This window comes from Euleptes europaea, chromosome 10, assembly GCF_029931775.1.
Source record: "Euleptes europaea isolate rEulEur1 chromosome 10, rEulEur1.hap1, whole genome shotgun sequence".
NCBI classification, from domain to species: domain Eukaryota; kingdom Metazoa; phylum Chordata; class Lepidosauria; order Squamata; family Sphaerodactylidae; genus Euleptes; species Euleptes europaea.
Window position 1 is genome coordinate 66,235,323 of NC_079321.1, and position 24,479 is coordinate 66,259,801.

At 41.5% G+C, this 24,479-nt stretch overlaps 2 protein-coding genes across 2 annotated transcripts in view; one reads left to right on the forward strand and one right to left on the reverse strand.

Moving 5' to 3' along the window:
- The first annotated feature begins 1,477 nt into the window (after positions 1 to 1,477).
- MFSD4B (major facilitator superfamily domain containing 4B) lies at positions 1,478 to 13,126 on the forward strand. Its single transcript, XM_056856212.1, has 3 exons — positions 1,478 to 1,678; positions 3,065 to 3,181; positions 11,901 to 13,126. Exons 1-3 carry the CDS (start codon positions 1,513 to 1,515, stop codon positions 13,124 to 13,126), a joined length of 1,509 nt encoding a protein of 502 aa, XP_056712190.1. The 5' UTR covers positions 1,478 to 1,512.
- A 4,161-nt stretch (positions 13,127 to 17,287) lies between these two features.
- The window catches only part of REV3L (REV3 like, DNA directed polymerase zeta catalytic subunit), a 112,331-nt gene continuing 105,139 nt past the window's right edge, over positions 17,288 to 24,479 (reverse strand). Inside the window, exons 30-32 of the mRNA XM_056856958.1 lie at positions 23,220 to 23,466; positions 22,477 to 22,686; positions 17,288 to 17,513 (exon numbers count right to left, since the gene is read on the reverse strand). Coding sequence (XP_056712936.1) covers positions 17,373 to 17,513; positions 22,477 to 22,686; positions 23,220 to 23,466 — 598 coding nt within the window. The 3' untranslated portion in view covers positions 17,288 to 17,372. The remainder of the gene's footprint in view (positions 17,514 to 22,476; positions 22,687 to 23,219; positions 23,467 to 24,479) is intronic.

Consider the following 24,479-nt stretch of genomic DNA (forward strand, 5'->3'; position numbering starts at 1 on the left):
TACTGCTACAGACAGACTAACACGGCTACCCATTGTGTCCTTGAATTAATTGGCCTTAAAAATCACTTGGGACTCCGGGGCAACCGGTGTGTGAAATGGGGTGCTGTGGGAGATGGGCCACTGATCTAATCCAACAGAGCTCTTCTTACATTCTCTCTTTTAAAAAGAATCCAGACAGTGAATCAAACTAGTAGTAGAGCTTGTGAACTCCATAAGTAATACCTAAACTACTGCAAAAACTTAAAATGAAACCTTTAATCAAAGCATTTCAAATTTCTTTTTCTAAAGTGGACTTAAGTAGTGTATAGCTGAAGAAATAGAATTTCCCCAGATCTAGACGAATAGAGTTTGTATTTAAAATGTATTTTTTAGCACAATAAGGAAAAACAAAGAGATTTGTTAAGGTAAATAGAGATTTGGAGAGGGAACAAGTGCAGGAAAATATTTATTTATTGTCCCCCTCCCTTCCTACACTAAGAGCACATTCCGAGGGGGGGAGTGAAGCTCCATAGGAGCCGGCGTGACCCTGTGCTGTCCCGGGTGGCATACATGCCGGTGCATGGGCACTCCGGAGTGGCATGGGCCTCCTCCACCGTAGTTGCTGTGCCGGAACCTAAATCCCAGAAGTGGCAGACTACGTGTGTGTGTGGGGGGGGGGGTCCAAGGGGCAGAGCCAGCTACTGGAGCCCAGTATTGGGATGGGAATCAACAGCTGAAACCCCAAAGCTGGGGTTCTTGAGGCTAACTTTATACCCCAGAAGTGTGAAGATAAGGTACTTCTCAAAGCAGATTGGGTTTGAGGTCGGAAGTTGCAGACCTCATTGGTAGGTCAGTAAGATAACAAGGAGGGGGAAATTGGGGCTATCGATTACTTCTTTGATGAAGTTTATGGCCCAAATGGAGTAACAAGCTTAGATTATATGGTTATCATTTTTGGGTTTAATTGCTAGGGGGACATTGTGAGGGAAATAAATGCATCAAAATCAGAGATTGGTGGGTTGATGTATCATTGTTAACTGTTAGACAGATCCTGATAGTGTTTGTGGAATACTGAATGTAATTAACAGAGACACTGTCATTACTTTTGAATGGGGGTGGGGAAAGAGCTCACTGCCAATTGTCTTTTCACAAACCTGGAGGTCCTCTCTTTGACGTAGTGTGATTTGCAGTGCAGTGTTTCCCAGATTAGAGAAATACATTCCAATCTACTATTCCGAACTTTGGTAGAGGCCAAATAGAGAAACAAAATACAAAGGATGCATAGCTCTTCTGGGAGATCAGTGAAGGGAACCCAGCTATGTACTTAAGCATTGATCTGAGAGCCTGGCCCATGGGGTAATAGAGTGTAATCCCATATTGTCCCACTCATTTCCATAGGACTTGCTTTCAGTTAAGTACTAGGATTATAAGAGGTGTACGTTGACTACTGAGCTGTAACTTGTTGCTGCATGTCTTTGTTAATATGATAGGTAAGTTTGATTTACCATAAATTATAGTTTTGTTTTCCAGGGTATGGCCATTGCTGTCCTAGGGCCTACGTTTCAAGACCTGGCTACAAATGTGAACAGAAACGTTAGTCAAATATCCTACATCTTTGTGGGCCGAGCAGCGGGCTATTTTGGTGGTTCTCTGATTGGTGGGATACTCTTTGACTGTATGAATGCTCACCTTCTCTTGGGTAAGTACACAGAAATGCACATACCTCTTATATGTGGTTATCCTGAATAGCTAGGGCTATGCTTATGCATGTGGAAGCCCGCTGCATTGCATCCTAGCTGGAATGCAAATGAGCGTTCTGTTGGAGAATGTTGCTACAGCCAAGGATATGCACATGCAGCCTGTTAAACAAAACTGCAATGTTGCCCATAATCTGTTCCAAAGAGAAAAAAAAGAGGCTGGTGCTGGATATCGTTCCCCTCTCCTGACTATTTTTTGACTGGCCAGTCATACGTATGCATATCCATTAGAGGATAAAGAATGCATTTATACATGCATCAATTACAGTTTGCCAGTAATTCTATATTCCTTGGAGAGAGTAAACAGATTTAAATCATATGGTGCCAGACTAGATGTTAGCACAGTACATGATATACAGTGCGATAAACTTAAAAAGGTGGAACTCTGCTAAGGCTATGATACAGAAAGTAACATGAGTAAGGGAGCTATAATGTTTAATGAGGCATATGTTCATTTTCATTGGTCTCCTCAATTCTAAGGTCTTTATAAAACAGGCTTCTTTTTTTCTGAGATTCCTTCTTAATGTGTAGTTGATATAGTACATTTTTGCTTAAGGCTTTTATGTATTAAACCAGCTTGATCTAAACAGGTACATTATCTGGGGTCTAAACTGATTTTCTTCTTGCTTGCTGTGGCTTTTTGGCTCTCCTTCCACTAGCAGCTCTGTGCACATAATGTGAAGATCAGAGTGGCCCTCTAGAGTAGCCCCACATGATGCATGAGTAGCTACTGGCTGAAGGAACCCCCGCTGTGTGTAAGTGCTTTCCAGTTGCGCACAGAGGGGTTTGAATCAGGGTCATTGTAGGTTTATGATGTCAGATATACCAAAGAAAAGAACATTTTGTGTAGCTTTGTCATGTTAGTTGGTGAGGTTGTTTATTTGTATACTGCCTTTCAACTAAAAGTTCCTGAAGAGGTTTACAACACATTCAAATACAATATAATTAATAAAAAAACTATTTAGATACATAAATATTCAGTTAAAAACAGCAGCATCAATACCATTGAAATAAAAAGGCGATATTCTAATAATGCCACCCCACTGCAGAAATGGCTATAAATCCAAATGCAATGGAATATATTTTTGACACAGTAGTTTGAGTTTTAGACTAGGAACCCAGGTAACTGGGTCCAACCTCCCATGGAATCATGAAGCTTACTGAGTGACATGGGTTAATCACGTCAGCCTAAGCTGCTTCTCAGTGGCAGGATAAAAATATGATAGAACATACAGTTGTGTTAGAAGTTAATTTTTTTGTTTTTAATGAATATGCAATGCTTAACTTCTGTGGTTTTTTTCCTCTCTTAAACTTTTTCTGCTGTGTAGGATTGTCAATGTTGGGTACAGCGATAGGTCTGTATGCCATCCCGTGGTGTAAGAAAGCACTTTTGTTGACAGCAATGATGTGGGTCATTGGCTCTGCAATGGGAGTCCTAGATACAGGTAAAAAAAACACCCCAGCTATCATTGTACTACTAATGCATCTGTGTATGTGTTATTCAGAGTCTTGGCTCTTCAACTTTTAGGCATGTTCTTTTTTTCTCTCTCTGTCTCATGTAACGTGTACTTTGGGTCTGAGCAGATTTGTGTTCACAAAGGAATACTTTTCCAGACTACCTACATTATTGCTAGCAGGAAAGAGTATGTGTGGAAGCTGCCAGTGCCACCTCCTCCCCCAGTCGGATCAGGGCCGTTCTATGAAATAAGAGTACAAAACCCAGCAAAGTTAAACTCTTTTGTGTCCATCATTCTCCATGCGAGGGTTAGAATGCTCTAATGTGACTGATTGTAACAAGATGATCATCAATCTATTTCCAGTTCCCAAAAGTCTGAATCACGATAAAATCCATAGTCAGACCTCAAAGAAATTGATTCAGTGTTAACTGGTACAGCAGGCAGATTGACTCCAGAAGAGACCCCCCAGTGATATTGAGATCCTTTCGTGGAACGTGGCAGGATGGACTCGCTGCCTGTCTCAATATCCGGACAGTCCTTTCTTCAGACGCAGTTATGATATCATTGCTGTGCAGGAAACATGGTCAGATGCAGATCTGGTCCTGGATGGGTTTAATGTCTTTAAAATTAACGCAGAACCGGGAAAGGGCCCGGGAAGGCTAAAAGGGGGCCTCGCTATTCTCATTTCAACCGCCCTGAGAGTGAAATGTATAATGAAACCCTCCCTAAAACAGTTAGCTATGGCAATTACTGTAACTTGGGAGAAGGGAAGCCTGGTCTTAATAAATGTTTATTTACCGCCTGTAAGTACAAAAGGTAGAGATTGAGGAAAACTGGCGGCTTTTGGAACATTATGTAAGAGAATTAATTTTCGACCATCCACAGGCCACATTCATGTTTGTAGGTGATTTAAATGCACGCTTAGGTACTAATGATACCTGTTTAGCTACCAAATATAAGATGACCTTCAGTGCTCCTGATGAGGGTCATGAATATCCACACCACCACAGGGTTTCTAAAGATCCGTATGTAAATTTTGCTGGGGCTTGCTTATTCAAATTCGCCTATAGATTGGAGTTATATATTTTGAACGGCTCAGCTGGGGAGGACATTCCAGGTGAATATACCTTTATGGCAGGGACTAGGGCTAGCACGATTATGTGCTAGTCTGTAAAGCCCTGGTTCCCCAGGTAGGAAAATTTAAAGTCCTGCCCTATCTAGAGGGTGATCATTTCCCCATATTCTTACAGATCTGTCTAGGTGCAGAGGACCTGCATCTTGTGACTCGATTCCCCATACAAATCTCTCCCACGGCTCATTTTGGTTGCCGAGCCAGATGGTCCTCAAAACTTGCACAGAGGCTGAAGGACTGCCTAATTAGGGATGACCCCCCTCTGTGTGACCATCCAGGGGTGGGACAATCAGAAGCTTTGGATCCCATAGCAGATTATGAAATACTGGTGGACAAACTAAGGCCTATACTCTTCCATCCCTTTACAGATAGGATAGTAAGACCCGGAAATTTTAATAACCCTTGATTCAATTCAAGGTGCATAGTAGCAAAAAATGAGTTGAAGAAAGTCTACCAGCGCTGTCGAAATACACAAGAAAACTCAAAGACGGAAGCTTACTCTTCACTGTTAATCCTAAAAAGAGAATATAAAGCCCTGATTCAGTGCAGAAAAAAGGAATACTCTAGAGAGTTATGACAAGAGCTTATCAAGGCAGCTAAAGATAAAAAATCGTCACTGTTTTGGAAGCTGGTTTCCGGTCGGCTTGCTAAACCAGGGTCACTAACAGCATCTTGTATCCCTCCAGATAGATGGGTCTGCTTTTTTAGCAAAATGTATAAGGATGAAGTGCCTTCCCTTCCTCCCTTTGAAATTGAGAACCTTTCAAAATGGCCTTCTGTAACCCCAAGGGAAGCTGAATCCCTCATTAGCCAGCTGAGGAATGCCAAAGCCCCAGGGCCAGATGGAATTCCCCCTGAGTTCTTAAAAGCGAACAAGGAGTGGTGGGCCTCTTTTTTGGCCCCTCTTTTTACATACATTAATGAGACTGGCCTTATTTCCAAATTGTGGGGTACAGCTATAATAGTTCCTTTTTATAAAAAAGGCCAAAAAAAGAACCCAGCAAATTATAGGCCAATCAGTCTGTTGAATATAACAGCTAAGCTGTATGCAAAATATCTATTAGACAAACTGATTCTTTGGATGGAACACGAAAAGATCCTAGCCGATGAGCAAGCAGGCTTCAGAACAGGTAGATCCACTTTAGATCATTGTGTTACATTACTACATCTAATTGAGAAATATGCTTCTTCAGGCCCAGTATCTCTGTTTGCTGCCTTTGTTGACTTGAGGGCTGCTTTTGATTCAGTGTCAAGGTCCAGGTTATGGAGCAAACTGATGGCATCAAATATAGATAGAAGACTACTGTTTCTTATATGGATCCTACACGACCAAACATTTGTAAGGGTTAGATGTAGCAGGAATGGACTGTAGCAGTCTCTGACATGATCATGGTATTTTGTGAACATGTGCAGAATTAATTCCATATAGAGCTTAAACACATCATGCAAACTGAGCCACTATAGAGGATTGTGTAATGTATAATGAATGTCTGTGTCATGCTGACAGGCTAGCTCTGTGTCATGCTGACAGGCTAGCTCAAGGTTAGCTCTATCAAAGCTAACTACTAAAGTTACTCTGGCTTTGTCCTTGAAGGGGCAGAGCTGAGCACCTTCCCTTGAAGGGGCAGCGTAAAGCACTTTGTCCATAAAGTGTGCAAAAGTCACCTTTCTGACTCAGCTGCCAGATGTCAGAATCTCAAAGAATACCAAAGGCAGAATACTTGGCCTTTTCAAGGTCTCAATAGCTGAAACTGTGCTATTGAGGCATTTAAGTTCTCTTAAAGATAAGAGTAACAGGCTTACTTGCTCTTCTGTAATCTGCCCAAGGCTGTCAGTTACTAAATGATGTTACAAAATGACAAATGTAAACAATAATTGTGTTTCATGAGCTATATAGTTAAACGTTGTGCTACAGATTTCTTAGTAGTCTCATTTAATGCGTATTGTCCTAACGAAGAGAATGGTATAGAAATTAAATATGTAACGTGATCATGTACCTCAGAAATGAGGGTTTATACTTTAAGCACAGAGGAGTGAAAGGGAAGGATGTCCATATTTGGACAATAAGATATCAGAGGACAGGAGCAGATGCCACTAAGCTCCTGGTATCTGATAAGAGAGAATAAAGGTACCCTTTTGAAGGATAAGGAAGAGGGGATTAAGGAACACTCTTAATGGGTCTAGAAACAGCATAAATACAGCTGCAGAACAGCTAGCACTTTTAGAGTGTTATAGCTGGCAGACTGCAGCTGTCTGAAGTAACACTTCTCCATCTCAAAAGGCTTGAGATGTAAAACATTGAAACTCTGTCCTTGCGTGGACAGCAGTTCTCTAAGATATCTTGAAGTATCAAGATCTGGATATTTCAACATATCTTACTTACAGTCTTCTTGTGAGACTGCTCTATTCCTAGAAGAGGATAGAGACCCTTAGAATTCCTATTCTTTGAATAGGAATCTTAAGTGCAGTGATCTTTCCATGTATTGGAACACTGAGAGTCCATCAGATTTATGGATTCTTACAAACTAAGCCTATTTGGCTTACCAATGCTAAGAAGCATCCTGAATACAGGGCTAATAGCTAGACCTCTGAGATTGTGTCAGAACGTCCTCTACTTAACAGAGGGACTTCTGAACCTCCTCAGAGCAAGAGACCAGAGAAGGGAAAGGAGACTCTCTGTACTCTGTGAGATATGCACAATGCGCATACACAGATTGGCACAGTCAAAGAGACTGTAAACAGCTTTAAGCTAACACATAGTATTTATACATTCAACATTGCTGTCTAAAACTAGAAAGAGCATGCATAGCATGTACATAGAAAATGCCTGATCTTGATGATCAGTTAAGAATATTAATAGAAGTCTTTAAAGGATTCAAGACTTAGCAAATACAGATACTCTGGGATAACTTCATATGTTCTCATAGAGCTTAGACTCTTAAAGGACTCCAGATGACACAGCAAGGTATAGTGTGTCTTCTGTACAGAAATGTTATGATGTTTTGAATGGTTTAAGTTAGGATGCTTCTAACCAAATCTTTCTCCAAAGAATTAACCATATTTTGACAGGATTTCTGTAACCTTATATTCTGAATGAAGGTGCATTGCACTAAGGATACTTTATGAGTATATTCTGACTAAAATACTCCTTTATGGAGGCATAGAGAATGTGAATAATTACTTGCTACATAAACATGTTTAAGACTAATGATGTCTATCCTTATATGATATTTTAAGGCTTTGCAACCAAAAAGCATATATTATATAATGTAAATAAATGTGTTTTTATATACTTCTACTCTTGTCCATTATTATAAATTTATTGGCGTGTTCAAGAAATGTCCTAGGAGCAATAACAAGTTTCTAGGAACCGTTGATTCCGGTCTAGTGGTGTCTCGCTGAATAAGATAACATATCCCTTCTCAGGAAGGGGTCCTTTCTAAGAGTGTAGGCACTTAACGGCCCGAACCGCGACAGGACATCTTACTGACCCAGTTAGAACTTTTAGAGGGGTCCGACAGGGATGCCCGCTGGCGCCCTCGCTGTTTGCCTTCTGTATAAATGATCTGATAAATCACCTGGGAAATTCTGAATTCCATCCCCCCAAGCTCGCAGAAAGGCATATTGGAGGGCTGTTATATGCTGATGACACAGTTATACTCTCTAGAACCCCCATAGGGCTAAGAAGAGCCCTCAAGAGGCTAGCAAAATATTGTGATGAGGAATATCTCACAATTAATTATCAGAAAACCAAAATTATCGCTTTTGGGAAAAATCAGAAAACTAGGTTATGGGCACTCAAGGGGCATCAGATAGAGCAAGTGACCAATTTTAAGTACCTGGGGGTTGTGGTTCAAGCAACGGGATCTAAGACTAACCATTGTAAACATGTGGCAGATCAGGGAGAAAGATCTGCAAATAGTATAGTTAGATTTCTACGATCACATGGTCACTCTATTCCCGCAGCCTTGAAACTGTATAAAGCGAAAACTATGGCTCAGTTCCTATATGGCTCTTTTTTGTGCCCACCCTCCTCCTGTTAAGCCCCATTGGAGAGAGTCCAATCCAAATTTCTGAGAGCGATCTTACAGGTTCCAAAATGTGTCTCAAATGCCTGGATCAGATTAGAACCTGGAATGATGAGGATGGAGGCCAGGGTCAGTATTATGTCCACTTATTTATGGCTAAAAGGAAATCTGAATTCTAAGGGCCTTTCCCCCCTGATATTTAGAGATAATTTCCAGTCAAAATGGCTACAGGCTGTTTTGAATTATGTTAGGAACTGAGGTTTATCCCCTCAAGCCCTCCTAAGGAGTGGGCTTGATCAAGCAAAACAGCTGACCAGGCAGAGGATCGAAGACACTGAGCGTCAAGCTGATATATCTAGAACACCAGATTTCATATGCCCACAGAGTGCCAAATATGTGGTCACCCCAGTGGCCTATTTGGCCACATTGGACTCTAATAACATCAGGAGAGCATTCACCCTTGCCAGGTGTGCCGCACTCCCCTTTGCGGTTCTTGAAGGCAAATTTAAGAAGATCCCTTTTATAGAAAGAAAGTGCCCATGCCTGCTCCATGAGGTGGAAACGATCGATCATATGCTCCCACGGTGTATCTTCTACAGGGAGGCTAGAATTAAAATGATTAAACCTTTGCTAGAAAAAAACTCTGGAGAAACGGACGAAACTAAAGTGGATCACTTGTTAGCAGGCAATAATCCCCAGGTCTCGATCAAGGTCGCTAGATACTGTATGTTGATATGTAGGGTTCGGAAATTACAGCTGTAACTTTTTAATTCTAATTTATTTATTTCAATAATGGTCATACTCCTTTTTGATAATGTTCTTAAGGTTTGTTTTAAAATTTGTCTTGACCTTCTTAGTAAGGCCGACGATATTCATTCTTGTATTTTTATAATGCTGGTCAAATGACCGTAATAAATCGAATTGAACTGGTACAGGTGCTGCTGAGTAACCCTTTCTCCTGCTCCAAATATAATCACATTGTGAAGTGGAATGCATTTAAGTACCTCATTGATTTTAGTGGGAGAATTAAATCTAGTCAACTAGTTCAAATCTAAGGTATTGAAAATTTATTAAATTTAATAAACTCAGTGGTTTATTAAACGTACCTGTATTGTGATTGCTACAGTCAGAGAATATTTGTAGATGAAACATTTGAGTTTGATGTGGGAATAAGAAAAGGATTAAGAGAAGAGGGAAAGGATAGTCCAGGGAGTTAGAGAATGAGTTTTGATTTTATTTTTGAAAGAGGAAAGTCCTGTGGAGATGGTGTGAAATGGTGTGGTTAGGGGGGTGATGTAGTATTTCTTAGCTGGGAAGACAGCAGATGAGAAATAGGAAATTAAAACATATCATTATGTCTTTTGATCTTCCCCCTGAACTGTTGTGCTGCATGAGAGAGTCACTGGAGAAGTGATCTGGGTCTGGGGACAGAAGGGGAAATGGTTGGTAGAACACTGCAAACGTTTCACTGTGAACCTGGTCTAAAGGCCGAAGGAGCAGGTAAGGGGCTGGAGAGATCACTGGCTGAATGTTGAAGTTGCTAAAGAAAGAGTTTGGAATTTTGCTGGAAAGTAAACCAGCCCATTGCCAAGGCTTGAAACGGAAGTTGAATGGAGGGGGCAGGGAGAAAATATGCGGGGTGGGAAAGGGGAGTAACATTATCCAGGAAATGAAGTTCAGAGGGTGAGAAACGGGATAGGGATGGCTGTTGGCAGGGGCCAGAACTGGCAGGGTTTGGCATGACAATGGCCAATGCTGCTGTGCTGGCCTTTGGAGCTAGATGTGTGGGAAAGGGCAGGATGTGACCCAGAGTTTGGTGAGGATGAGAAACTGAAAGGAGGAGGATAATCTGCTTTCTGGGTGAAGGATTAGCAGTTCTGGTGTTATCGTGTATGATTGAGAAGTATTTTGCTCATACCCATGTGAATTAGGCCTGTTGCCCAGTTGGGTTCAGATTTACTCTGGGACAGTAAAGTGTGAGAAAGAAGCCTCCTTTCAGTCACCTCTCACTTCTGTTCTGAAGGAGCTGCAGGTTTAAGTTTTGGCACTCAAGGGTGTGTGTGTGTGAAACACACAATTCTTTAAAGGATCCCTCCTTAGGGATGTTACTTTTGTTAGAAGGAAAATCGCAGGAGAGGGGAATTATTCCAAGCATATTTTTAACAATAATTCAAAAGCTTTTAGTGCCTGAAAGTATACTTTTTTCTGCAGTTTTGTTGGGCCAGGTGATATTTCCTCTTTGCTTAGCAGGCTGTTAAGGAATATCTTTATTGGCTTGCTGTAAAACCTTTGTGGCTATGATGTAACCTGGATGGATATTTCCACTCCAGCCTATTCTTCTGCCAACTCACTTCATTTAATTCTGCAAATCACCCTCAACTATGTTTTCCGGCCTCAGTATGAGTGGAGGTACTGATCATCATGAACTGAATATGGAGGGTGACAAAGAGGCCAACAAAATGGAGGCTTAATGGACCTGTTAATACTGAAAAGAGGGACAATGAGAAGAGGAAATATTGGACGATAGATGCTGTGATGTTAAAGGAACCTACCAGGAGACTGGTGATATGAGTATAGGTTAGAAGCCCCTGAGAGCAAGCCGTGCCTTGAGTGAGAGAGAGGGGAACGTGATGATAGCAGAGCTCTGTGCATTGTAAAGTAGGTTGTAGGCTGGCTGAGAGTTGTCTGGGGGTTTAAGTTGTCAGGAGAAACTGGTAAGCCCCATGGAACTGTGGCTGGACGTGACCTTCTACCTAACAATGAATCAACAGCTTTTCTACGGCAAATGCAATGCTTTCCTTTGAATTTGAGTTCTTCCCCCTGTAGCGCTTGGGACCAAGGAATGAGGGCACAGTCTGTCAACCAAGCACTTGACCTTTGGGAGGCATAGTAACTCTGGAAGGAGAGGTCTCTTATTCAAGCACAATTGTATGTTACTGCCTTTGATTCTTACGATCAGATCTTTTTTAATAAGAAAACGTCTACAGAACTTTATCACAATTAACTTTGCAGCTACTGTGCTGAATATTGTGGAAATAATGTTTGTCGTTTAAATCCAGTATGCTTTCCTAACTTGGCTTTATTCTGCATCATATGTATGGATAGATGAAATTGACTTAAGGACCAGGCTGCATGGTCTGCTTCCTTTGGTTGAGTTACCCGAGTTCCAACTGTTGAGCATTCTGAAGGCTCCCCTCACTGACAGGCAGAGGCTGTTGGAAGGGATCTTGACAAGAGGCCTGGGGAAGGTGAAGCTACTGGCCCATCCACAGTTTCTTTGTATCTCTGTCTCCTTAGTGACTGGTATTCCCTGGGCGCTTGGAGGGAAAGAATAGGGAAAATCAGCTGCTAAGGAGAAAGAGAGAGTGTTTGGCTAGTGGCAGCTCCTTCTCTATGCTTAACTGGTGTCCTCTTCAGCTTTGTGCCCCTAAGTATGCCGGAGTCTTCAGACTTTTCAGCAGGCAGACTGCTCTGGCATAGTGACATGTAGCTGGGGTCTAAGAATCCATTATATGCTTGTGAATTTGACCCTTTCTTTCCTTTGCAGGTGGCAATGTTCTTGCCTTGGCTACATGGAAGGAAGAAGTTGGTCCTCATATGCAAGCCTTACACTTCAGTTTTGCCCTGGGCGCCTTTGTAGCGCCCATCCTGGCCAAGATGGCTCTGAGCAGCTCTACTACTGATTCCGAGGTCCATCTAAACAGCAGTGCTGACAATGAGACTTCTTCGAATCCAAATTCTGCTGATCTTTTGGGGCTGAAGCTGCATTTAAACATGAACTTTATGTGGTCTTATGTTGTTATAGGCTCTTATCTCTTGCTTGTTGCATTGACTTTCTTTATCTTATACTTGAAGAAAAGTCTTGTTCGAGAGAGAACAAAGCTTTCTGTGCAGAAATACCAGACTGTCAAATATCATTATGCCCTCATAATTCTGCTTTCCATATTTTTTTTCTTCTATGTTGGAGCGGAAGTAACTTATGGTTCCTATATTTTTACATATGCAAAAACCTTCCTCGGTATGAAAGAGAGTGAAGCAGCTGGTTTGAACTCTCTCTTTTGGGGAAGTTTTGCAGCTTGCAGGGGACTGGCCATCTGTTGTGCCACATGCTCCTACCCTGGAACTATTATTTTGCTGAGTATCATAGGCACTACTGTATCCTCTTTGTTCCTAGCACTGTTCAATACACACCCGTTCTCCCTGTGGGTTGGCTCTGCAGTGTATGGCGCTTCAATGGCTACTATCTTCCCCAGCGGCATTTCCTGGCTTGAACAATATACCACCATCGAAGGGAAATCTGCATCCATGTTTGTTGTTGGTGCAGCTTTGGGGGAAATGTGCATTCCGGCAGTGGTTGGATCCCTTCAAGGACACTTTTCCTCTTTCCCTATTCTTATGTATACTTCTGTGGGAGCAGCGGTCATGACAGCCATCCTGTTTCCTGTGATGTATAAATTAGCCACATCACACTTTGATGCTAAGCCAAATGATCCTGGAGACAGCGAAGTCCAGGAAGCCTTGTTGTCCAGCTCTCCTCTTGATGAAGATGAAGACGGCAGAGAATGGAATGACGTAGACTTTGAAGTAATTGAGATGAATGACACTCTGAGGAACTCTGTCGTAGAAACGTCTAAAAAGATCCAAGGGGAATCTTCAGCTGCCAACTCTGGCCATCCTTCTTTAGGAGACACAACATTTAATTCTTCTCCGGTGCTTGCTGTCAGCACCCCAACACTAAAAAATTCAAGTACAGACCAGGATAAAAATGATTAAGGCTGTCTTACACAAAATAAGAGTTTTAGTAGGAGCTTTATTCTAAAAATGCTTCAAGTTGGGATAAACTTGCCATATCCCATTTAAGGTTCTTGGTTGTGTGTGAAAGCAGCTACCAAAGGGTAATCATGCAGTGGAGGGCGTGATATGGCAAAATGCAGGGTTTCGCAATGTTTCCCGAGTGTCACGGTGAAATGAGGAAGCAGGGGTCTTTGAAAAGATCAAAGTTTCCAATATGTGCAGTTTTATATGCTTACCTTATTGTAGGCTTTTTGATCTTTGGAAATGAGAGTAACCTTTACATAGTAAGCATCACACCATACTTTTAACCAGAGTTATGGCTATGATAAGGTTTGCATGGTGTTCCTAAGACGCGGAGTATAATTTTTAAATCAAAATATATTTCATTTCATTTATTACGGTCATTTGACCAGCAGTATAAAAATATAGTTGCTGAGATCAATTGAGCTTAAACAACAATCTGAGAAAAAGTTCCTTTATTTAAAGTTACTGCTGTTTGAAAAAACTGCATCTGCATCACCTTTTGAAACTACTTGATTCTCACCTATATAGGCCATTCTTGCAGTATAATTGCTGTATGAAATGTTCAGAATCAACAGCAGTATGGTATTGTTTCATGGGTAAGTCACAAAAGTTTCTTTTTCTTTAACCAAGCCTTCATTGTTCATTTCAGTGGTACCTTATGTATATTATTCTTCCTTTAAGGGGGGGACACTGTTTTGTTTCTTTCCCCAGCTTTTAAGTCCATATTATTTTATTATTGAAAGCACAGTGTGACAGTGCTATGCTAGGCTGTACTTGAAGGGAAATGCTGTAATTTAAATCAATGCAGGGAAATGTGGCATCTTCTCCAGAAGATACTGCTTTCACTCTCAGTCATGCTCCAGTGAGGAAGCATACTTGATAGAAGATGCAGAACATGAAGGGATAGAAGATGCAGAACATGAAAGAGCAACCAAAATGATTAAGGGACTAGAGCAACTCCTATGGGGAGCGGTTAGGACACAACAGTTAAATTATGGAACTCCCTGCCCCAGGATGTGGTGATGGCTGCCAGCTTGGAGGGCTTTAAGAGGGGAGTGGACATGTTCATGGAGGAAAGGGGTATTCATGGCTGTTAGTTGGAATGGATGCTGGTCATGCTGCATACCGGTTCTCTAGTATCAGAGGAGCATGCCTATTATTTTGGGTGCGGTGGAACACAGGCAGGATGGTGCTGCTGCAGTCGTCTTGTTTGTGGCTTCCTAGGGGCACCTGGTTGGCCACTGTGTGAGCAGACTGCTGGACTTGATGGGCCTTGGTCTGATCCAGCAGGGCCTTTTTTATGTTAAAAACAGGTAGAAGGATAGGAGTGCATTTCAACATGCCAGCACTCAGAACAGTAATGTTAAAGTCAGGATCTTGTGCAGCAGTTTCTGTCAGATAACATAAGTCTCCACAAATTTGTTTTTTATATTTTGCAACAAATGGGATTTTGTAAATGATCAAGTTTTGGAGATAGAGAGCTGCACTGATGCCCTAACACCAATAAGGAAGAAAGCTGCAATTTAAATTTGCCTGTGTATTCTTTTAATCAAAATGAATGTGATCCAAAAGGGTTTGTTGCTTTGAAGTGAGAGCTCTTTGTCCTTGCTGTGAAACAGAAACTTGCCTGAAACACTAAGAGAAACTAGAGTTGGGGCCAGTGGAGATATACTTGGTAGCTGTGGCTGAGGGATTGCAGAAGGAAGTGAATGGGGGTGGTGGCAAAGGGTAATGCATAAGCTACCCCTGGGCAGATGTGCTCTGTTGTTGCTGCAATCACAGCAGCACTACTTAGTAAGTGACCTTAAGTTTAAGTGGCAATGGTACTGTGGAACTTCACTGAGACTTATTGGCGGGATTGAAGTTTGTAAGTTGAGCATTAATTTTTGTGGGGAAATACTGTCAAGTTAATGTAAAAAACCTACCTCATGAGGATGTTTTGAAAACATAGTAAAACGTTTTAGTGTTTAAAAGTGGAAGAAGAACTTGAACTTTTTAAAATCACGTCACATTTGTACAATGTTGTGATTCACAGTTATAACATTTTACAGTGGCTAGATCTGTAAAGAGTGGTGTCTACATATAATAAAGTTCAGTTCATGTGATGTGTGAATGAATGTCTAGAATTTTGGTACTGACTGCTGGAGTGCATCATGACTCCATGGGACTGATTTGGTGCATTTGGAGCCTCAGCTTTGTTTTGCTCACACAAGCAGCACTTTTACTTGTGAGGTTGCTGCTGATTCCTGCCCCCACACATTGCCCCCCCTTCTCCCCATCCACTAGGAACCCCACAGCTGGAGTAGAGCAGGCTGCAATGTGAAAGAGTAGGTGGGTTTATCCCCTCAGTTGGATAAAAAGTTGGATAAATGGATAATGCACCCCACATAGGTAAGTTAAGATACATTACTGCCCATATCTCTTTGATCTCTGTGCAGTCAGCCGTTTAACAGTGGAGTCTTAGAAGGATGCCATTCGTGGTATGGTAGAAACCACTTGCTGAGCTTGAAAGCCACTTGAAACCACTTGAGAACCAGTGTGGTGTGGTTAAGAGTGGTGGACTTTAATCTGGAAAACTGGATTTGATTCCCAACTCCTTTACATGAAGCTTGCTGGGTGACCTTGGGCTAGTCACAGTTCTCTCTGAACTCTTTCAGCCCCACTTACCTCACAAGGTGTCTGTTGTAGGGAAAAGGGAAAGCGATTGTAAGCCACTTTGAGACTCCTTAATAGAGAAAAGCAAGGTATAAAAACCAACTCCTTACAGCAGGACTACTAGTTGTAGTGACCAGCATGCCTCTAACCACCCCGCTGTGAGATTGTGGAGTCACCCAGTCCAGCTCCTGCACCATTCTGAGCTGCTCAGCTGGGGGAGGTGGCAACTGCATTAACCAGACTTCCTTACTGTTTGCCTGCTGCTGTTCAGTAAATGCCTGGAGTACTCTACAATTATGTCTGCAAGATTGTGGTTTAACTTAGAGGCTCCATCTCCCCCATTCCTAACTTCTACTGTATGCAGCATGTAGGGGACATGAGGAGGAGAATGGGGGTGTGTGTCAAAGGGAGCACAAGTATGCTCTTGCAGTGGGGAAAGGGTTTCTCTCTCCTCTGCTGAAGGGTCACAGGATGCCAACTAGCAGTGCCTGTGCAGTGGTGGCACCCGATTAGCATAGGAGCCCAGTGGGCTCCTGTGATGGGACTGTAGTTCAATACAATTAAAGGCTCATAATGAATTATAAAAATGCACATACAGTTACCATTTTATTTTATTCAATTTTGCTATGCTTTCCATTAATTAAAGAAAATGATTTCCAATTTAAAAAAACTGCACCGTGACCACATAATTCCTTTTCTTTTTATACAGTTATACAAATATTCTAAATACACATTTTGTCAGGATGATGGCAAATAAGATTTAACTGTACAGTACATAATGAAATATTAAGCATATTTAGAAGCAATAGAAATGTCTATACAAAAGCAAAAATGGAATAAATTTATTAAAGTATTGCAACAGTCCCACAGGTTTGTAACAAAAATGTTTTTGCACAGTTCCTCACAATGCCTGATTAATAGCTAAAGCAAGACAGTGATTTTTAGAAAGTGTTTCAAAAATGCTACACATACTACTGTTTGCACAGTCTGGTCAAAACAACAAATCTATTTGAAATCAAGCAAAACATAAGAGGAAACCCCAACCAACTTTAAAATTGTCTGTATAAAATTCATTGCACATTATTTTACTCAGTTTGAAAAGTAAAAAAGTGTATTTACAAAATATTCTGCAGTCAAAATTATAAAGCGAATGAGATATCTATAAGTAACATCTCCTGATACTGACAGTCTGATAAAACAGAATTGTATTTTTCCTAAGAGGTTTTCAGAACTACTTTCTCAGAAGCCTACAGAGAAGTAAACTTTTAGTTTGAAATGGATTTACAAGATGCTAACAGCTATTTCAACATCTGCATTATAAAACAGTATGTTAAAAAGGCAGAAAAATGAAGTTGTACATCTTAAAAAGTGAGAACTCAGACTAAGAAATGTTTTTCATTTACTTAGGACACACATTCATTATTCTTCAGAATAAACCATCAGTTAATGAAAATTCTGGACAAGATGAAATAGATGGACCATGCATGATAGCAAAGAGTAGTAAACATTGAAATAATAGCACCAGGAGTCTTGTGAAAAAGGTAATCTAAAACTGGTCAAGTAGTTGGTGAAGATAGGGTGCCTTAGATAATTCTCTACTCACTCTGGACACCTTGAAAAGTACTGGACAGTTCAGAGAAACACATGGTATCTGCCGATCCAAGCAACCTGTACAGTTCTTGCATATCTAGAAGTGTATAAAACAGACAAGTGTAAAATACATGTAACAGGTAAAATTATCAGGTGTAAGATTTCAGTTGCATACCAATTTCTAAACACAGAACATTCTAAAAATAATTATGGGAGCAGTTTCCAAATTCTTGTGGCCTCCTTCCTTACAGTTACAAAGTTCCTCACATCAGCATTCTTGTACAATTCATCAAATATTTCATGTCTTCATAAGATGGCCACCTGTATCCCTTATTTCGTTTTCAGGCCAAATTCTACTGAGAACTGCTGTGTTCCTCAAATCTCTGCATAATACAGTCTTACGACTATTTGGCAATACACAATCTCTGCACTAAAGATGCAAATCACAGTAAGATACCTTCCTAGGATCAGTAGTTGCATATACTGACAACATGAATGGAATGGCGTCATTTATTGTAAAATGAACAGGAAATTGGACTTATGTCAGCGTGCTTTCTACTTGGGAGAATCTAGGAGCATCCCAATTGATAAGTGATCCCTCCCATCAGAATCAAGAAACAAGATGATTCTCCAACCTCCTGCCTCACCAAGACGTGGTTATTCCTTTAGTTCAATACTTCCATAGCAGAGTAAAGTAAGCCAAAATAACCCTATGACTCCAAAAACTAGCGACAACTGTAAAAACAAACTTAAACCTAATAGAAATGTGAAATGGAAGAGTAGAAGAACTGAGAGATAATACCCTGTACTATGTAGGCAATACCATATTAATGACTACAAGAGAAAACTCTTAAGCCTCTGTATGCCACCCGCTGATTCCCCAACCTTCAGCTAAGAATAGGGCAGGGAGCTCTATTTACTTCAGAGCAGAACAAGTTCTATGGCATGTTCAATGTTCCATTCTCACTTGGAGGACAACATCGTTACTGAAGAGATGGCCAACTGCAATAACCCATCAGGCAAAATGCCACAGCTGCTCAAACAACTGGTCAAGTGCTATTTCATCAGCTGGAGGACCCTAACCAAATGCTGCATTGGCTGAGGTGAGGGTATCCATCTAATGGCAAATGAACACTAAAGGTGACATCCATTTTGCCATTCTATAGATCTCTTCAACAGGAGCTTGAGTGCTGAAGGCTGCTCCTCTAATTGAGCCTATTGTGACACCACCTATTAATAGTAGTTTGCCTTATGCTGAGTATACTAGTGCAATAGTCTTTCCATCATTTGTTCAGCAATGACTTAGAAAACGTCCCCCACACAATGGGGTGAAATGGTGTGAATGTTCTTTTTATCTACAACTTGTGAATTCTACACATATCCAGAGTGTGCTACTTCCTCCTTCAAGTGCTGAGACCTAGGGCAAAATGAATAGAACATTATTGACTGCAATGAAACAATTCACCTTGGGTTGTTTCCTCATAGGGGTGGGGAAAGCCGCTGTGGAAACTTCAGTGAGTGGGACAGGTGCATTCTGGCAATGGCATCAGCACACCCTGTCACCACACTGCTCACTGCTGGCACCTATTCCTTCTTGTGTTGACACAGAAGTGCTGAATGAACAAAAGTCTTGCTAGGTCCCCTCTTGGTCTGACATTTCCCCCTGCCTCAACACCTGAGTCATGGCAGAGCTGTTGAGCCCCACAAATTGAGCTTGGAAAGCTCCCCAATAAAGCAGGGCATGCTGTGCTCCACCCAGGTGCACATCCCCACGTGGAAACAGCCTTAGAAGGAAGAATCCATTCACAGTGATACTTTATCTCTGTGGAAGATGTGTAGTCCAAAGCAAAATGATGTTACTGCCATTAGAAAAAGCATCTTCAGTGCCAAGAGGCCCAAAGGAAACAGCTGAGAATTCCAGAACATTATGAATACATCATGTTGGAGATACATAAGCCATGGCTGGATATAAAAGGGAGCCCCCTCCAACGGTTTGTGTGGGGTGCTGAGTGAGCAGCATTACAATTTCCATGCTTACTACAGCTGCCACCTGTCTGTACAACCTATTTGGTTGCAGATCCTGATTTAAGCACGACTGTAGAAATGACAGCACCTGTAGTAGTTTAAGATACTTCTGTTTATATCAACTGATGAATGCTATCCACACTGTATTGTAGATGTTTTGCACATGGTAAGCGCAACTCCTAGGTAGCCTCTCCTTCAAAAAATTCTGCTTAATTTCCAGGTAGCCAGATGAAGTGAGCCCAGCTTCAGGTGACAATTAGGTTCCTCCACAGGAATCCTGCAAAAACACCTGACAGAACTATGACGCTGGAAAACCATGGTCTCAGTAAGGGGTTATGCACATAAGAATCACTTTCTCCAGTTTGAGATTCCTGATCACACAAGGAATGAATGGAATTTGAAATGAATGTGTGATCATTGTGGTTAAATAGATTCAGGGAGTCTACCAGAACCACCCCTGAGTATCCATAATGTAGAATCTTTCCAAATCTGCATTATCTGCTCAGCACTTGCTTCCTCTTGATCAACTGGAGACACAGCTGGCCCACCTGAATATTGTGTACTATGCTGATGTGTTCTGGAGATGGAGTACAGATGTTGCTCCACCCATTCTATCAATCTACCTGGTTGCCTCCTGTCACCAGGATCTGGTTCTACTCTGGTAACTGACATGGGCCTTTACTATACTATTGTCTGTTTTTATCGGTATTTGTAGATGTTGAATCCTAGACAGGGAAGATGTTACTGCTAATCTGATTAATCTCAGTTTTACCCAGTATGCTATCAGTCCTCTTCTCTGCTATTGCTCTTGACTGGAGAGCTCATGGCTATGAATGATTCAGCCTGTAAGATGCCTCCATGGTCACCTTAACTTGGAGCTCTATTAGGAAGTTCTTCCTTTTGGACAAATTGTCCACTACAAACTTTTTCACATCTGCTTGCCTAGGCTGTTGTGTATAAGGATTGATTGTATTTATCATTAGGATGTTCAGGAATTCATCCTTCTGTAACACCGATGCAATCCTTTCCTTTCCTTTCCTTTTATCCCTTAGAAGCTCCTTGATCAATTGATCTTGAGCAGCATATATCTAGTGTTGGAGGGATATAAGGACTGAAACAAATCTTGCCACTGACAATGTAGCCTTGGGGTCCCTGTCGCTTAGTAAAAAAGGCATTATGTCAGTCACAGAGGCATTGGATTTGTATATTAAAAGGGGGGAAATATAGTGCGATCGAAGTTCCTCGTAAAAGCGGCATTCCAAAAGGGCATGGGCTAATGTGTCAATAGAGCCAGAAGAGCAAGGGCAGATCCTGTCTGAGTATGGTATATTCAGAATTCTGCCCTGCATTACCATAGAAGGATTAGCATTCAATCTAGCCAAGCAAAAAGCTCTACAGAGACGAGGAGTTGTCAGATAATATGTATAGGCAGACAGACCACGTGGAGGGGGTATTCCGAAGAACTGGGATGAACAGAAAAGTAGTGCTGTTATAATCGAGCTCTTCAATGCGCCTTTTAATCTTGGCAAAAGCTTCAGTTTTCCCAAGATCTGATAACATATCCTGCGAGAAGCCCAGCAACGCCAGTTTCTCATCTAAGATTTGAAAGGGTCATGCTTCAGAGAAGCTAGGAACCCCTCAGTGCTAAAGCACAGTTTAAGGTGGAGTTTAAAGGCGGCCAACCACGCCCTAGCTTCAAGTGACATTTGGCCAAACTTGGAACGAAGAGACACCGATGCAATCAATCTTAATGCTTCCTCTTTGAGAACTGGTTCAAGAATTTTATGTCCAGAATTTTTCATTTGCCGTTCTTCTTTGGCAGGGTAAAACAAGATCAAATATATTACTGAATACTGTTCTTGCAAAGATACTGCCTCTATCACCTTGATTGTCAAGAGGTGCCGTGATGGTTTCCACTTCCCACAAAGGGGTATGTGTGTGTGGTGCTGTTTTTTTCATTCTCACCATACAAGAATGGTGTGGGAGAAAGGAAAGAAAGGACTATTCTGGGCCCTCAACTCTCTTGTCCTGGAAAACAACTATAAAGGCACTATGTTCTTTCTATCCCCCTCCTCTAGTATGATACTGTGAAAGACATATCCGATTAATTTTCTTCTCATAAATAGGGAGATGGTGAGACTGGCTTTGGAGGAACAGTCTACTTCTCAGCTCTTTCGCCAGTGATTATGTATCACTACCAAGAACAATGTCATTGTGCTAGAAGGCCTGGAAAAATCCCAACTCACATCTGCCATGAATGTCATGGTAGAGTGCACATTCAAACATGAGTAGCAATTGCTAATGGCTCTGGACCAGTTTAAATCTTGCCTCAAAAGCTGAAACAGGTCTGGAAAGGGACCTGCTCTTTACTGATAGAAATCAAGGGCTTGAAGGCTTGCAATTGTTCTTGTGGTTGCCTAGCAACCCCCACAATGGCACTGCAGAGGGCATTTGTTTCTTAAAGCTACAGGTGCTGCTTCTATTATTGTGGATTTTAAAAAACACACCCAGTGTTTTTTTTTAGGCTCCAGACTTTTTTTTTGCAAACCTGAGTCTTTCCTCAGGTTTGTATAAAGATCTGTCTTGTGTGTTCATGGATCCAGCCTCTGGATTTAAGTATCCATAGAAGGGGCCATGTTGATCATTAGTTATAGAAGAATAGTTGGTTTTTATATCCTGCTTTTCTCTACCTTTAAGGAGTCTCAAAGTGGCTTACAATCCCCTTCCCTTCCTCTCCTCACAACAGTCATCTTGTGAGGTAGGTGGGGTTGAGAGCGCTATGAGAGAACTGTGACTAGCCCAAGGTCACCCAGCAGGTTTCATGTAGAGGAGTGGGGAATTAAACCCGGTTCTCCAGATTAGAGTCCACTGCTCTTAACCACTACGCCATGCTGGTATTATTGAAAATAAACTGCTACAAATAAAGATGAACGTGCTGGGATTTAAAACACTTTATCCTCAGAAGAGCTCAGAAACCTTCCACTCTTGTTTTGTAAAAGCGCAAAAGATCATGATTCAACTGTTTTTTTCCATACCTTAGTCAGGTGTTCATGTTTACGCTCCAGTTCTCGGATTTCTTGATTAAGAATCACCACTACGTGCTGAGGCTGACTCCTACATTTACTGCAGATCCCATGTTGAGTCAATTCATCACAAACTGGACAATGTAAAGTAGTGAAATACTGGGAAATTGTTCCTTTACGGCTTTCTTGCTCATTGTGGGAAGTGGTGGCAGCTTTCTGGATCTATAAGAAATAATTATATGGTAGAATACATAGAATATATGGTGAATGATAGCTTTTTTCATGCTAAGGAAATTTTAGCCAAGGTAGTTCATCAAATTTCACACCTCCCCAAATCAATATTTTCTGGGTCTTAGCAATGTATGTCATCAGAAATACCCTTGACTTCTTTGAATAAACTCTGTACATACCCAGAAGCTGCCAGAACAAAACATTCTACATACCAAGGAAGGGAGCAGAGGGTGTTTGTCTTAGTAATTTGGTAGCTCTCCTCAACTCTAATGAGCAAGGACCAGGACAGGCACCTAGGATACAGCTACACTGGTGCATTGGAACAGGGAGGAGATACAGGAAGCAGGCAAAACAAGTCAATGCATTCTGCAGAAATCTACATGGCAGCCAAAACTTCTGGAAAAGAGGCAGACCTCTGCTCTTCTAGATTCACGTTTGTGAATTATAACTATTTTACAAAAGGTACCCATTTAAGTGCTACCATGGCTGCAGTCATGTACTGAATAATTGTTTCTTGTACTTACCCTTGGTAATTCATGATACCAGCTAAAAACATCAATGCCAACAAGTGACAGTATTCTAGCCAATGGAGGAAGAATTTGCTTGGTGATGTAGTACGTTGCATTCAGCCTTAGGTTAGAATCTTGTAGAACCTCAATGGGTCGCCTTACTAGCTGTATGAGAGGTAATCCTGGAATGCCATACACAATGACATAAGGCACTCTTTCACCAACTCTTGGCTCAGACCGCCGATCATATGCAAGCATCCTCCTATTTAGAGAGGAAAAAAATTAATCTTAGAATCTATTTCCTACATATGAAAGATAGTAAACCAAAAGATATAAACTGCATTCAAAGTTGGCCACATCTAAACATTTCCTTTATTATACAAAACACTGTATTTTCGATGTATCCCTGTGTGTGTGTGTAAAGTGCCTTCAAGTCGCAGCCGACTTATGGCGACCCCTTTTGGGGTTTTCCTGGCAAGAGACTAACAGAGGTGGTTTGCCAGTGCCTTCCTCTGCACAGCAACCCTGGTATTCCTTGGTGGTCTCCCATCCAACTACTAACCAGGGCTGACCCTGCTTAGCTTCTGGATCTGACGAGATCAGGCTAGCCTGGGCCATGTATCCCTGCAATCCATCATTCTTGTAATTTGCACAAACATGACATCACATTCTCTCTCTCTCACACACACGTATATAGGAGAAGACATCATAAGAACATAAGAAAAGCCATTCTTGATCAGACCAAGGTCCATCAAGTCCAGTAGTCTGTTCACACAGTGGCCAACCAGGTGCCTCTAGGAAGCCCACAAACAAGACAACTGCAGCAGCATTATCCTGCCTGTGTTCCAAAGCACCTAATATAATAGGCATGCTCCTCTGATACTGTAGAGAATAGGTAAGCATCATGAGTAGTATTCATTTTGACTAGCAGCCATGGACAGCCCTATCCTCCATGAACATGCCCACTCCCCTCTTAAAGCCTTCCAAGGTGACAGCCATCACCACATCCTGGGGCAGGGAATTCCACAATTTAACTATGTGTTGTGTGAAGAAATGCATCCTTTTATCTGCTTGGAATCTCTAACCCTCCAGCTTCAGCAGATGACCCCGCGTTCTAGTCTTATGAAGGAGAAAAAGCTTCTCCCTATCCACTCTTTCCATTCCATGCATAATTTTATAGACCTCTATCATGTCTCCCCTTAACTACATTTTTTCCAAGCTAAACAGCCCTCTGTGTCCAGCACAAGTTTACTATGTGCAGATACTGCATCTTGT

Excerpts from the sequence above, each read along its gene's own strand:
- MFSD4B (XM_056856212.1), top strand. The coding sequence starts at position 1,513 with ATGGCCATTGCTGTCCTAGGGCCTACGTTTCAAGACCTGGCTACAAAT. Across the intron at positions 1,679-3,064 it reads GAATGCTCACCTTCTCTTGG|GATTGTCAATGTTGGGTACA; the intron begins GTAAGTACACAG and ends TCTGCTGTGTAG. Across the intron at positions 3,182-11,900 it reads AATGGGAGTCCTAGATACAG|GTGGCAATGTTCTTGCCTTG; the intron begins GTAAAAAAAACA and ends TTTCCTTTGCAG.